The sequence below is a fragment of the Saccopteryx bilineata genome, chromosome 9 (assembly GCF_036850765.1).
Source record: "Saccopteryx bilineata isolate mSacBil1 chromosome 9, mSacBil1_pri_phased_curated, whole genome shotgun sequence".
NCBI lineage: Eukaryota > Metazoa > Chordata > Mammalia > Chiroptera > Emballonuridae > Saccopteryx > Saccopteryx bilineata.
The window spans coordinates 30509142-30525191 of NC_089498.1; the positions used below are offsets into that span (position 1 = coordinate 30509142).

Below are 16050 nucleotides of genomic sequence, written 5' to 3' on the forward strand. Positions count from 1 at the left end.
CTGGCATGGAGGATGAGGTGAAGGGTAGAATTTGCTGGGTCTTCACACAGCTCTGGACTAATTTGTGCAGCATAATCTTTCATTTCTGAGTACAAATGGGAAAAGGCCAAAGAAGCTGAATGCCATTAAAAGGACTTTCATCAAGGTCCTGATTCATAGCCACTGATGGAAGTCACATGCAGCTAGGCCCTTCTGGGCACAGTTATGGGTGGGGACTTCTGGAGAAAGTCCCTCCCTCTGCAAATCAGAACCTGCATGTGATCAGAACACACTGGTTTCCAAGGGTGCGAGATATTTGAAACAAAGTTGGGGTAGAAAATCTAGACCGTGTGGTTGCCAGACCCAGCTCACCCCCTGCCCTAAGCTCTGCGTCTGTCCAATGACAACAACACCGGGACTGGCAGGTCTCCAAAGGGCACTCTCGGTCCATTAGCCAAACCACCAAAGAGAAAGCGCTGCCAAAAACACATGGCCTCCTCTTCCCAGAAAAGAGAATTGAGACACCTCGCTCACTCGTATTCCACCCAAGCAGGTCCAGCAAACTAATGTCTCTGGTAAAACTTGTCTTCCATGACACCCTCTCTTTCCTGCATCCATTCCTCTGTGCGGTTCTCCCTTCAATACCTACAGACCCTACTCCCCTGGATGGCGCCTGGGGACCCCAGCATTCCCAGACTCATCCTTTCCCTTCAGAGCTCCTTGCACCATTACACACGCCCTCAATACAAGTTGCCATTCTGACCGATTAATGTGTTGGAAAATGGCATAATGTGGTCTCACAGCTGTAGGGGAAACTGGTGCTCTCATACACTGTTAATAGCAATTTAAATCAATACAGTGATTTTGGAGGGCAATTGGGCAACAGCTATTAACATTTAAAATGCACATACTCTGTGACCCAGTATTTCCTCTACTAGGGATCTCTCCTTCAAAAAAAATCCTGGGCACATGTCAAGGTCTGTGGACAGGAATGTACAAGAGCCTGACTGGTGGTGGTGCAGTGGATAGAGCTTGGGATGCTGAGGTCCCAGGTTCAAAACCCCAGGGTTGCCTGCTTGAGCACAAGCTCATCCATCTTGAGTGCAGGCTCGCCAGCTTGAGCATAGGATCATCATCAACATGACCCCCAGGTCGCCAGCTTGAGTCAGTGGTCACTGGTTCAGCTGGAGCCCCCCATCAATGCATGTATAAGAAATGATGAGCAACTAAAGTGACACAACTACAAGTCAATGCTTCTCATCTCTTTCCCTTCCTATCTCTCTCTCTCTCTCTCTCTCTCTTTCTCTTGTGCAAAAAAAAAAAAGTACAAGAGAGTGATACGTAACAAACAAAGATCAGAAGCAGCCCTGGCGGGTTGGCTCAGCGGTAGAGCGTCAGCCTAGCGTGCGGAGGACCTGGGTTTGATTCCCGGCCAGGGCACACAGGAGAAGCGCCCATTTGCTTCTCCACCCCTCCGCCGCGCCTTCCTCTGGCCCGGGCACTGGGGATGGCTCCTTGGCCTCTGCCCCAGGCGCTAGAGTGGCTCTGGTCGCAACATGGCGACACCCAGGATGGGCAGAGCGTCGCCCCCTGGTGGGCGTGCCGGGTGGATCCCGGTCAGGCACATGCGGGAGTCTGTCTGACTGTCTCTCCCTGTTTCCAGCTTCAGAAAAATGCAAAAAAAAAAAAAAAAAAAAAAAAACAATAAAAAAAAAAAAAGATCAGAAGCAACCTGAATGTTTATCAATAGCAGAACTAGTTAAATTTTGACATAATCTTATGATGGGATACTATGCAGTTATAGAGATGTACAGGATATATTATTAATTGAAAAAAGTGAGTTGTAGACTAATATAGTTTATATGATTATATTTTTATAAAAATATACATATATGAATTCATACACAGCCATGTCTATGAAAACATTTTCAAAAGCAGGAAAGAATTTATTTTAAAAGCAGGAAAGAGCCTGACCAGGCGGTGGCGCAGTGGATAGAGCATTGGACTGCGATGCAGAGGACCCGGGTTCGGGACCCCTAGGTCACCAGCTTGAGTGCGGGCTCATCTGGTTTGAGGAAAAAACCCACCAGCTTGAACCCAGGGTCGCTGGCTCCAGCAAGGGGTTACTCGGTCTGCTGAAGGCCCGCGGTCAAGGCACATGTGAGAGAGCAATCAATGAACAACTAAGGTGTTGCAAAGCGCAATGAAAAACTAATGATTGATGCTTCTCATCTCTCTCCGTTCCTGTTTGTCCCTGTCTATCCCTCTCTCTGACTCACTCTCTGTCTCTGTAAAAAATAAATAAATAAATAAAAATTAAAAAAAAAAAGCAGGAAAGAAATGGTTTGGTTAGGGGAATAGGATTGTAGAACTATCTTCCTTCCTGATTTATAAAACATTATTTTTTAACTGAGAAGAAGGGAAATAGTGAGACAGACTCCCATGTGCACCCCGACTGGGGCCAATGCTCAAATCAACCAAGCTATCCTCAGCACCTGGGGCCACACTTCAACCTATCAAGCCACTGGCTGCTGGAGGGGGAGAGGGATGAGGAGAGAAACAGATGGTCGCTTTTCTTGTGTGCCCTGACCGGGAATCAAGCCCGGGACATCCATATGCCAGGCCAATGCTCTTTCCACTGAGCCAAGCAGCCAGGGCTAAAACTTTTGTAGATTGTGATAATGCAGGTTATTTTTATGGCTTTCAAGATTTGTATTTTTAAAAAGCCTCTGTGTGTACTAAAAAGGCAGCCTATGGGAGGGCAGTGTTTGAATGGTAGGTTATGTGGGAGAGACCTTTTAACTCCTCTCAATCAAATAACCTTCGATTTCTCTGTTATGTTTATTAGCCCCCCCCCATGAAATTTAAATTGAAGGGTCCTGGGGCTAAAAAAAAATCTTTTTTAAAAAACTTCTGGCTTGACAGCTCATTTCTACAACAGGACCCTTCAAATATACATACTTTATCCCTGCGCTAAGCCAGGCCAGCAGACAACATTTTGAGTTAGGAAGTCTCTCTTAGTACACGGATCAGCCCTATGGGTGGCTGCTCCCTCTGCTGCAAGGGAGGCTGTTCCTGGCACAGAAATAAGAAGAGAATTCCCATGCCCAGGCAAGCTGGGGACTCACCTTCCCGACACTGGTATTGCACCCACAGGTAGCTGCCCCGGGTAGGGCACAGGTCTCCAAAGAAGGTCCCATTTGCTGCCACCTGGCATTCCTGCAGCCCCTGGCATTGTCCTGAGAAGCAGTGCATCCCAGCAGAAGCAGGAATGGTGGAGAGGACATAAAGGGATAGGTTCAGACAGAGATGAATGACCTCACGTTCATTCATGCACCCAGCATCCGCCCAACAGCATCAGTTGGTATCTACTGAAGACTAGGCAGTGTGGTAGGTACTGGGGGAGAAAGAAGTAGGAGTCTTATCTTCAAGTAGTTCAGGTCCAGCCCAGTGGTTCTCAAACTTTAGATCGCACCAGAATTCCCTGGAGAGCCTGTGATTCAGGAGATGTGGAGGGCAGCTTGAGAATCTGCTTTTCTCACAAGCTCCCAGGTGATGTTAACACTTTGAGAACCACTGGGCCAGCAGCATCTAGTCAAAGGGGCTAAAGTTGAAACCTACAGCCTGAGAACTAGCAAAGAGAGGACAAGATTAAGAAACGTGTGGTTACCAGGGCACCAGGTGCCCAGAGGAGGAAGGACTGTGGAGAGCCTCGGCCAGAACTTCAGGGTCATCCTGATACCGATAGCTCGCTCTCCTGCTTATGCCGCTGAATGAACACATACAGGGAACCCCAGGATAAGGGACAGGCAGGTGCATGCCCTGGTTTCCTTCTTGGCTTACAGCAGACCACCTGCTTTCTCAGGGCTCTGCAGGCCCAGCAGTGTCACTGCAGCAGAGAAGAGAGGGCTCCCCCGTGTCCTAGATGATAGAGGTTTCTGAGGGCTTTGCACTCCTGAGGAGGATTCAGAGAGCCCCCATATTCCCTGAAAGCAAGTCATTGCCTTGCAGCAAATGCAGCTTAGAGGCAGATTTCATCTCATTTAGAAAAACAGGTCCTCAGGAAACTCCCACTTGAACCAGAGGAGCCTCCAGGAACATTTGTTCAGCATTATTCACAAGGGCAAGGGTTAGGACTCAACCTGTACAGCTCTCCCCAGAGGAAAAGACACATTGTCATACAATAGATGAAATCCATAAACCAGCAAGAAAATAAAATAAGGTAAAATAAAATGAAGGAAAAGAGAAAAAAGCACATTGCAGAATGACAGACAATATGATACCATTTTAATAAACATTAGAAACCTGCAAAGCAATACGATATAACACTTAGGGTTGCATACATAGAAGGCAGCAATAAAAAACCACACTTTATTAATAAACACTGAATTCATGATGGGAGCAGACCAGGGAGGGCTTCCCAGGAGCGTCAGGTGTATATCCAATGTTGTATTTGTTTCATTAATGAGGAAATCTTTTTTTTTTTATTAATTTATTGTGTTTACATAGATTCTAGTGTCCCCCCAAATACATTCTCCCCTCCCCCATTTTCTCCAGAACATTCCCTCCCCCGAACCCCTCCCCACAGCGCCCTTCCTCCTTCCCTCCAGGATTTGCTTTTCTGCTCTCATCCCATCCTATCAGCCTCTCATCCCCTTTCCCTCTGTCCGCTTTCCTTCTGGATCCTTTGATCGCTCCTCTGTCTCTATTCTGCTCTAATGAGGGAATCTTAAGCAAACATGGGATAATATTAAGATTTGACAAAGTTGGGCCCTGGCTGGTTGGCTCAGCGGTAGAGCGTCGGCCTGGCGTGCGGGGGGACCCGGGTTCGATTCCCGGCCAGGGCACATAGGAGAAGCGCCCATTTGCTTCTCCATCCCCCCACTCCTTCCTCTCTGTCTCTCTCTTCCCCTCCCGCAGCCAAGGCTCCATTGGAGCAAAGATGGCCCGGGCACTGGGGATGGCTCCTTGGCCTCTGCCCCAGGCGCTAGAGTGGCTCTGGTCGTGGCAGAGCGAAGTCCCGGAGGGGCAGAGCATGCCCCCTGGTGGGCAGAGCATGCCCCCTAGTGGGCGTGCCGGGTGGATCCCGGTCAGGCGCATGCGGGAGTCTGTCTGTCTCTCCTCGTTTCCAGCTTCAGAAAAATACAAAAAAAAAAAAAAAAAAAAAAAAAGATTTGACAAAGTTGGGTAGTGGGTCTATGAGTTTGCCGAAATTTTTTTTTTATTCTTGTCTATATATTTTGAGTATTTTTTAAATTTTTTAAATTAAATTAAAATAAAAAGAAAGTGATGTTTCTTGCACCCAAGTTGGGTGGGGAGCAAAATGCCCACCCGACCCACAGGGGTCCAGTGAAGGGGTGAGCTATATAGCTCCTTGACTTCCCAACTCAGTGCTGTGGGCAGAGATTGGAGCCAAAGGACATATATTAGGATTGTCCAAGCCTTTCAGAACCCTGTGCTGGGCACAGAACACTGGGTACTGCCCTGAGCCCACAGCCAGAGCTATGGAGCCCTTGGGTCCTACCTGCCACTTTATCCTTGATGCTGACCAGCTGCATTCCTCCTCCAGGCCCAAGGGTCGCCCAGCATCCGGGGTGCAATAGTGGGGAGTCTGGCGCCTGTAGAAGGCATCCTGGATCTGGACGACCTCATCCGAGCCACAGTGCATGGTGGCACTGAGGCCCTCACAGGCTAGACTCTGGCCGACACCTGTACAAAGGTAAGGTGACATTTAGGAGGCCTAAGGTCTTGGATGGGTGAGAGCCTGGTTGGTGGGAAGTGGAAGAGTCTCAGGGGTCAGGACTGTGAGTTACAAGGACACAGCAGAAGCTGGCTCAGCAGGGTGAGTATGGCTCGGGAGCAAGACTGCTCAGGGGCAAATCCAGTCCTGGGATCTGCAAAGTACTTATCTGCTCTGTGCCTCCTTTGTATAGGGGAGAGTCTATAGCATATTCCCTAGAGTCATTGTGAAGATGAAATGAGTTAGTACATTCAGAATATGGGCTATCCGTGCGGCAATTATTATTCTGCCTGTTTCAAGTACCGTCCTTGAGCCTTATCTGAAACAATACCTGGTACATGATAGATGCTAAACAAGCATTTGCCGAACGAATGAGTTATTTCAAGGAGTCTTTTTATTTTATTTATTTGTATTTTAGCGAGAGGAAGGGAGGCAGAGAGATGGACTCTTGCATGCTTCCAGACCAGGATCCACCCAGCAAGCCCACTAGGGTGTGATGCTCTGCCCATCTGGGGCCGTTGTGCTGTTGCTCAGCAACTGAGCCATCTTTTTTAGTGCCTGAGATGAAGGCCACAGAGCCATCTGAGCACCCAAGGCCAACTCTCTGGAACCAATCAATCCATGGCTGCAAGAGAGGAAGAGAGAGAGAGAGAGAGAGAGAGAAGGGGAGGGGGAGGCATAGAGAAGCAGATGGTTGCTTCTCCTGTGTGCCCTGAATGGGAATTGAACAAGGGACATCTACATGCTGGGCCAACATTCTACCACTGAGCCAGCCAGCCAGGGCCTCAGGGAATCTTCTTACTAACCCTATGAGCTGAGCTATTTTTCTCCCCGTTAGCAATGTGGGGCTCAGTGAGGTCACTGTGCCAACATCCTACACCAGCTCTGCTCCTGGCAACTGTCCACGCTCAGTAAATATTTGTTGAAAAAGAATGACCTGGCTCAGGTGTGAACAGCCAGCATATGGGAAATGCTGAATTCAAACTCAGGCCTGTCTGTCTGGTAGGAATGCCAGGGAACGGGGTTGAGACCAATATCTGTGTTAATTTGTATGACTGCTATGACAAATTACCACAAATTCAGTGGCTTAAAACAACACCAATTTATCATATTATAGTTATTAAGGTCAGAAGTCCAAAAATAGGCCTTACTTGGCAAATCTCAAGATGTGGAAGAGCTGGTTCCTTCTGGAGTTGCTGGGGGAGAACCGGTTTCCTGCCTTGTCCAGCTTCTAGGACAAGGCCTCCTGCATCCCTTGGATTGTGGCCCCTTTCTTCGTTCTCAAAGCAAACATTGTAGCATCTTCCAGTCTCTCTCTCTCACATAGGCAAGCCTGGTTCAGGGCTCATCTCTGTCATTTCCCAGCTGGATGGTCTTGGACAAGGAACTTACCCTTTCTTTCTTTTTTTAAATTATATTTATTCATTTTAGAGAGAAGAGAGAGGGGCAGGGGGAGGAGCAGGAAGCATCAACTCCCATATGTGCCTTGACCAGGCAAGCCTGGTGTTTCAAACTGGGAAACTCAGCATTCCAGGTCGATGCTTTATCCACTGCGCCACCACCGGTCAGGTGGAACTTACCCTTTGTGAGCCTCACTTTTCTTAGCTTTATAATGGGCCTAAAATAGAATGGGGCAGGGACTTCTATTATGATGAATAAATGAACATGGAGTGCCTAGCTCAGCGCTGGAGCTTCTGTCTGATGCTCGTTAGTTCTTCCTAGTGTGACCTCATGCCAGGGCGCCAAGACCCTGGGGACTGGTAGAGTCTGAGAGATATGCTTGAAGTTGGCAAAGGGAGCAGGGACTTAAGGGAGCTGTGATAAAAAGAGAGGGAGGTTGCACAATGCACAGACCAAGGAGGGCTTCCCAGGAGCATCCACATTTTCAGAACTAGTCACACGGGGGGAGTTAAGCCTGTGTGTACCTATTTAAAGCTGGGAGAGGGGAGGAATAGAGCAGGGGTTCCTGTGAGTGTCCAAACCCAGGACGATGCCTGGGAGCCAGGAGCTTAGAGCCAGGGAAGGGGCTGGACTCAGGAAGCCCAGAAGCTTCTAGCAATCCTGGTTTATGGGTCAGGGGACCAGGAGGACACTCAGCTCCAAGACCAGGCCTCACTGTCAGCCCGCAGCTGGTAGACAGGGCCTAGTGTGTGGCCACAGCCCACTCCTGCAGGGTCTCATACACAGTCCCCGAGGCCTCAGCGGGGGCAGGCATGGGCGGCAGTGAGGAAGGGCACAAGGGAAGAGCAGTTGGGAGCAGGTGGGATGTGGGAGTGGGGGAGGGGGCTCAGACCAAGGCTGGCCAAGAAGCAGGAGTCAAGGCTGAGTGACCATTTCCCCCTAGACGCAGGTGTATGAGGAAGAAAGACACAGAGAGACAAGCAAGACCATGAGGCAGGTAAGTGAACAGGGGGAGCGAGGATGTGAGCTAGAGGGATGAGTGAGATGGAAAGATTGAGCATCACAAGGACAGGGACCGGTGGGCACTTAGAGACAGAGAGAGACAGAGAGACAGACGCAGAGCATCGCTTAGACACAGGTGGACATTTAGAGAGAAACAGAGATAGAAGCAGAGAGACTGAGAAACAGAGACGGAGAGACAGAAAGAGACAAGGCGAAGGAAGTAGACGCCACAACAGAGGCCCGCTCACCAAACTCGCAGATGAAGGCGGCCGACCGTGTGCAGTTCTCTGAGGCAGCCCACCCGGCCCACGGGCCTCTCCCAATGTAGCCGCAGGTGTGGGGAGCGGGCGAGGCCTGCCCTCCGTGCCAGTGGCTGTAGTTCACGTGGGAGGTATCCAGCCAGATCGCCGGCCCTGCCATGGGAACACAGCCACCAGGACTTCCTCTGATCCTTTTAATGTACAAGGCTGGCCCCAGCTCAGTTCTTTGTGTGTGTGTGTGTGGGGGGGCTCACTCAGCACCGACAAGCTGAAGGCCCCTCCTCCCCATGTCGGCAAAGGGCCGCCATTTCCTAGCAGTTATCTTCCAACACTCAAACATAAGGAGTCGACCTGCACGCTGGGATCCCAAGTTGGAGAGCTTGTACAAGGTGGTTTGACTAAATAAATGGATGCTTTCAGCTCTACTTAACCGTAATCTAAAAAAGAGCACAGAAGTCTGCCTCAGGATCTTAAAAAGTATTTCACATAGGAAGGGCACCTTTGTCAGATATACTTGGGCACTGCTGAGTAAAATGGAAGCAGTTTTCTTTACTTCTGGATTCTTCAGATCCTTGAACCTAATGATGTTACTGCAAGAAGTGGTGTGTGTGTGTGGGGGGGGGGCATTCTGAGGGCACTAGAGATCTAGAAAACACTAGATACAAAATATTTACTGTGAAGACTCAAAAATGTACTTATTAATTTTTTAAAGAAAAGAAATTCATACAAACAGGATAATTTTAAAGAGTGAAATGGGTTTTCAGTGACTGCATCTTCCCTTTCCCAACCTTGGATTACTCCTACTATTGTTATGTTTCCTGCAAGTTGTTCTGGGCTGAATTTTATCCATGTGTTGGCATCCGTGTGTGCCTGAGATCTATTTTCACAAATGCCATCACGTTGCACCCAGCGCCCTGTTCCTTGCCCCTTAGACAACATTCTGTATTGAAGGCTGTAACATATCAGCCTTCTCAGATCCATTTCATTTTCTATAAAGCCATGCAGTATCTCCTAGAGATTTTAAATAGACCCACCCCCTTTAAGTGCATATAGATGGACATTCAATATACAGAAAGCCACAAATTGCTGCATCTATAAAGCAAGAAACCATTCAAAAGATATTGCCTGAAGACAGATTGCAGGATTTGCATCCATTGGCCATGACTTTCCCAAAAATGAGCTTGCCCATCTGCCTCCTTGATTAAAGTCTTTCCACCCTCTCAGGCATATTTCTCTGGTTACTTAGCCCAGACCAAGTTTCTCATTTCTAAAACCCAACAGCTTCCACAGTGCAGTATGAGATGGCGGGACACTGGCTCCAGACCTCAGTGCCCTTCCCTGGATGTGTCTTCTTGAGCAAGGCAGTTCCTCTCTCTGGACTTCATTTTCCTCACCCATAAAATAAGAGTAGCAATGCCTACCTGATGGGCAGGTGTAAGGATTACATACAAAAGTTTATTTGTCCATTCTTTGATACGTGCGGGCACTGGGAGGGAAAATTGGCCGGATTATGGTTCCTTTCCTTGACAAGCTCATTGTCTAGGGAGAAGACACCTAAATAACTAAAGTCATTTAAAAGGGTTCTTACGGCTCTGGCCTGGCTGATTGGCTCAGTGGTAGAGCGTCAGCCTGCATGTGGAAGTCCTGGATTTGATTCCCAACCAGGGCACACAGGAGAAGCGCCCATCTGCTTCCCCACCCTTCCCCCCCTCCTTCCTCTCTGTCTCTCTCTTCCCCTCCACAGCCAAGGCTCCATTGGAGCAAAGATGGCCCAGGCACTGACGATGGCTTCCTGGCCTCCATCTCAGGCACTAGAATGGCTCCAGTTGCAATAGAGCAACAGCCGAGATGGGCAGAGCATCGCCCCCTGGTGGGCATGCTGGGTGGATCCCGGTCGGGCACATGCAGGAGTCTCTCTGCCTCCCTGCTTCTCACTTCAGAAAAATACAAAAAAAGAAAAAAGGATTCTCACAGAAGTGTGGACAAGGTCCTATAGGTACATGGAGAAGGACTCATGGTTGTGCTGGGGTTGGGAGAAGGTGTCCTCCCCTCCCAAAGTAAAGGATCATTAAAATGAGACTATCCAATGTGAACTGAGTCATGCTAAGCATTAGGCCTGCTTCTGTGTCATAGCAAGGCGGCCTGGATGGGGTGTGGAAGAGAAATACAAGTGCTTTGAAAATAGCTTAGCAATTATTCCTGAGACAGCAATTATCACCTGTAAAATAGTCAGCAATAACAATTATATTATCAGTTATTGTGAGGATTCACCATGATAACAAACATAAAGCACTCAGGATAGAGCTGGACACTACTCTAGAAAGAACCAAAGCATATCTATGAATAATATTATTCCTAGATAATATTATTATTAGGCATCTGCAAAGAAATGCAAGTTAGAGTGTCAGCTATGTGTCAGATTCTGTGCTAAATACTGTGCATGAATTATTTTTTTTTTGAAGATTTTATTTATTCACTATGGGGGGGGGGGAGGTGCAGGAAGCATCAACTCCCATATGTGCCTTGACCAGGCAAGCCCAGGGTTTTGAACCGGCAACCTCAGCGTTTCCAGGTTGACGCTTTATCCACTGCACCACCACAGGTCAGGCCTGTGCATGAATTATTTTATTTGATCTACAAAACAACCAAAGAAGAGGGTTTCCTTACTATGAGAACTGGACATATTCATTTGTTCTATGAAGCTTTGGGTAGGGAGTAATGCTAAAGTTGCAGCAACAAGTTCCTGTAAAACATAGTGATCACAGCACTCCATTTTGAGCCGAGTTCCCTGTGAGTCCAATCCACCATTCCCTGTCGTGAGAGATGTGCCTCTGTAGAAACTACTGGGTGCCTTCATCATGAATAAAGACCAAATGGCCTCCTAGCCTCTCACACCAGTTCTGGGCACCATAGAAAGAGTAGCCAAAAGGCAAGAGTCTCTGAAAGTCACTTGGCTCTCAGGGCAAAAGCTGCCCTCCTCTGACTTAGCAGTAGTGTCCATGAACCTCAGAGCAAGCCCCAGGAGTACCAAGCCTGCTGCACTCATCCTCCAACCACCGAACCACCCCCGGAGAGCCTGGGTGGGGGGCCGTCTCTCAGTCCTTCATACGCAGTTGCCTTCACAACCAGCTGCCATCCATCTTTCCTTCTCTCTTTGTATCAAATAATAGCGACTACCTCTTGTTTGAGAAACAAAGACTGAGGGTGAATGTGTCTGCGGTTTCGCTTCCCCTGGCTTTGTTTAATGCCAGCTCCAAATATATTTAATTTACACAATGGTTTTCTAGAGGACGATAAAGCTGCTATATCACCTGTCTTCTTGTCATTCGGTCAGCTGTTAGCTTGCGATAAAAATTCCTCGCTGTTGGTTTTATACTGTGACCCTTGAAGGCCAAATGCTTCATTAGAAGTCATCAGCCTGTGGGAAGAATGTGATAAAAGAAAAATGGCAGGAAAGTTAGAGTTATGGGATTGTAAAAAAAAACAGGTTACATTCATACCCAATCTTATTGTCTTGAATGGCTACTGTGCCTAAAGGTAATTGCATTGTCTCTGGCATGACTTAAAGCCTAATGGAGCTTATTTGTGATTCATCACATTACCACTCTTGCCTGTTAGAGAACAAAAATTTCCTACAACATATACTTGATGTTATCATGAAAATAAGCTTTAAAAACTTCAAACCTGCCCATCCTCATCCAGTGTCTAAACAGTCCTGTGGGTGTCCATGGTCTGTAGGTCAAGTTTAAACTTCTCTGTTTATATATATAAAGACTCCGGCCCTGACAATATTCCAAACACATCCCCCAAAATATGGGCAGCCAGGCTCTCTTACCCATTGCCGATGGAAGAATAAATTGGTACAGCCTTTATTATGGGCAGTGTGACAATATCTATCAAAATTTCAGTCCCTCTCCCCAGCTTCTAGGAAGGTGCTGGGTCCTTCCTAGGATGCTAAGGGTGCGTTGGGGTGAGGCCCTCACTTCATTGGGTGACAAGCTCACCCGGCGCTCACCCATACCATGGCCGCTGTCTCAGAGCTTGCCTACATCTCCTCAGACCTCACCCTACACACTGATGGGTGATAGTCACAGAGGATAAGATCAATGCTCTCATTAAAGCAGCTGGTGTAAATGTTGAACCTTTATGGCCCAGCTTCTTTGCAAAGGCTCTGGCCCAGGGTCAATATCAGGAGGCTCATCTACAGTGCAGGGGCTGGCTGACCTGCCCCCAGCAGCTGGTGCTGCACCAGCAGGAGGTCCTGCCCCCTCCACCACTGCTGCCCCAGCTGAGGAGAAGAGAGTGGAAGCAAAGAAAAAAGATTCTGAGGAGTCCGATGATGACACAGGCTTTGGTCTTTATAACTAAACCTCTTTTGTAACATGTTCAGTAACAAGCTGAACTTTGACCTGACCAGTGGTAGCACAGTGGATAGAGTGTTGACCTGGAGCGCTGAGGTCCCTGGCTCAAAACCCCGCTTGAGCGCGGGGTCACCAGTTTGACTGGAATCATCAACATGATCCCAGCCTTGCTGGCTTGAACACAGAGGTCACTGGCTTGAGCAAGAGGTCACTGGCTTGGCTGAAGTCCCCTGGTCAAAACACATATGAGAAAGCAATCAACGAACAACTAAAGTGACGCAACTATGAGTTGATGCTTCTCATCTCTCTCCTCCCTCTTTCTCCCTTCCTGTCTCTCTCTCTCTCCCTCCCTCTTAAAATAAATAAATAAATAACTGAACTCTGAAAAAGAAATTTGAAAAGCACAAGCTCTGTAATGTAGCAATTCTCCTTGTTGAAATTTCCCCTACAGATAAATTCATACATGTGTGACATGTCATATTAACTGCTGGATTTTTTAAGAAAAAAAATTGGGAACAACATAACAACATACTTCTGTGTGCATCTGTGTTGTCCCCTCATCCAACCTATCAATGTCTATTGATAGGAAATCGGCTAACAAAATGTGGTACATCCTATAAACCCACTAAAAACGGAACAAATTCTTTGTATACAAATATGGAAGGATCTCTAAGATTTCTGCTAATATAAAAAAGCAAAGTAACCCTGGCAGATTATCTCAGTAGAATAAGAGTGTTGTCCTGAAACAAGGTTGTGGTTAGATCCCTGGTCAGGGCACACACAGGAAACAACCAAAGAATGCACTACTGAGTGGAACATCAAATGATGCTTCCCTTCCCTCTCCCCTCTCTCCTTCTTCTCTCTGTCTCTCTGAAAATCAATAAAAATTAAGCCCTGGTCAGATAGCTCATTTGGTTGGAACATTGTCTGGAATGCAGAGATTGGCGGTTCCATTCCCTGGTCAGGGCTCAGGGCACATACAGGAGCAGCTCGATGTTCCTCTCTCTCTCTCTCTCTCACTCTCTCTCTTGCTCTCTCGCTCTCGCCCTCCCTCTCTAAAAAAAAAAAAAAAAAAAAAAAAAGAAAGAAAGAAAGAAAAAAGGAAAGGAAAGGAAAGGAAAAGAAAGAAAGAAAAAAGACAAAGTGTGAGACATTATTGATATTCTAATGATATTTACATAAAGACGTGTGAATGTTTATTTGCATATGTATAATAGATCTCATAAAGGACATACAGAGACTGGCAATAATGATTGCCTGGGTGGGGGAACTATGTGAGTGGGAGACTGAGAAGGCAACAAACTTTAATTTCCTTGGCAACTTTTAAAAACTCCTCCTTTTCTTCTTCTTCTTCTTCTCCTTTCTCTCCTTCCTCCTCCTCTTCCTCCTCCCTCCTCCTCCTCCTCCCTCTTCTTCCTCCTCCTCCTCCTCTTCTTCTTCTTTTTCTTCTTCTTCTTCTTTTTCAGAGGAGGGGAGCTAGAGAGATAGACTCCTGCATGTGCCCTGACTGGGATCCAGCCGGCAACCGCCATCTAGGGCTAATGATTAAATCAACCTAGCTATCCTCAACACCCAGGGCCTATGCTCGAACCAATCAAGCCACTGGCTGCTGGAGAGGAAGAGGGAGAGGAGAGGGAGAGGGATGGGGGAGAAGCAGATGGTTGCTTCTCCTGTGTGCCCTGACTGGGAATCGAACCCAGGATGACCACATGCTGGGCTGATGCTCTATCCGCTGAGACAGCCAGCCAGGGTCAGAACTTCTCTATTTTGTGCCATGTAAATGTGTTACCTGTTCAAAAATAATAAGTTACTATTTTTTTTATCTCATGGGCCTATCATCCCCCTCCCTCCCACAAGCTCAAAGTCACACCTCTTCCTATCTTAATTAATGGCGGTGACCTGTCCTCACACCTCCGTGTGCTCCTGCGTTGTCCCCTCGGCCAGGAACTGCGTTCTCCCTAGTCCTTCCCTAATTACCTTTGAGATTCAGCTCAAATCTCACTTCTTTTGTGAACTTTGTACAACTTGTCTCATATGATACGCTTCTCTCATCTGAATTTCTTTTCCTTTTCTTTGGGCACTCAATGAAGGTTTATAAAGTAATAATTTAATGAAGAGTTTCCCAGAACTAATAATTCCCCACCTTTGTTTGCCTTCCTGAACAATGTTTGTTGTTCAAGGTAGCTGTCAAAACTAAGTTGCCAAAATTACTGTTATCTTAGTGGTGGGAAAAATTGTTCTAAGTACTAGTACCAGAGTTCTTCTGGATACCTTTCTTTAGGAAAATACCTACATAGGTCATTTGGGTTGGGATAGAGGAGACACCAAGCCATAGTTTATGCTATTAAAACAAGAACAGCTCTGGATGGAAGGTCGACGTAGGTTTATAGCTCAAGGTCACAGAAAGGAGCTTTACAATGTAGTGGGACCCTGGAACCTTCAAAAAAGGTGTCAGGTAAACAGTTTCTCATGGCAGGGTGACCACAGACTTCATAGAATACAGGTGTCTAATAGTCTATCTTAAGTCATTACCTTGCTCTCAACATAAGTCTTTTTTTTTTGTTTGTTTTGCTCCCTACTCCGCTCTCCCCTCAGCCCCTGGCAATCACAGCTCTCATCTCTATGGCTATACCTGTTCTGGATATTTCACATAAATGGAATCATACAATTATGTGTCTAGTTTCTTTCACTTGGCACCATATTTGCAAGGTTCACATGTGTCGGAGCACCTATCACTGCTTCATTCCTTTCAATGGCTGCATAATATTCCATTCCATGGCTAAATTACATTTCATTTATCCATTCATCAACTGATGGTCATTTGGGTTTTTATTTTGTGAGTTTCTTGAAGGAAAGAAATAATGTCTCAAATTCTGTCTATCCCGGTCCTGGTCAGGTGGTTCAGTGGATAGAGTCAGCCCAGCATGCGGATGTCCCGAGTTCGATCTCCAGTCAAGGCACACATGAGAAATGACCATCTGCTTCTCTCCTCCTCCCTCTCCCCTTTCTCCCCCTCCTCCTCTTTCACAACCAGTGGCTTGATTGATTCTAGCATCGGCCCCAGACAGGGGTTGCCAGGTGGATCCCAGTCAGGACACATGCAGGAGTCTGTCTCCCCTCCTCTCACTTAAAATAAAATCTGCCTATCCCATGGCTGGTACATAGTAGGACTCAGTTTGCCAGCCTGGCCCCATTGCCCAGGTTCTTGGGGTTGACTCTTGCCCCCCTTCATTTCCCCAGGAGCCCTTCCAAGCCCTCTGGAATAGTCCTGACAGACAGAGCCCAGGGCATGCTTCAATGTCATTGC

At 47.3% G+C, this 16050-nt stretch overlaps 1 protein-coding gene across 1 annotated transcript in view; it reads right to left on the reverse strand.

Moving 5' to 3' along the window:
• The window catches only part of LOC136313593 (polycystin-1-like protein 2), a 115982-nt gene extending 104554 nt beyond the window's left edge, over positions 1–11428 (reverse strand). Inside the window, 7 exon segments of the mRNA XM_066244119.1 lie at positions 3108–3218; positions 5504–5527; positions 5530–5688; positions 8371–8535; positions 8644–8819; positions 11146–11311; positions 11314–11428. Coding sequence (XP_066100216.1) covers positions 3108–3218; positions 5504–5527; positions 5530–5688; positions 8371–8535; positions 8644–8819; positions 11146–11311; positions 11314–11428 — 916 coding nt within the window.
• Between the last annotated feature and the right edge of the window lie 4622 nt (positions 11429–16050).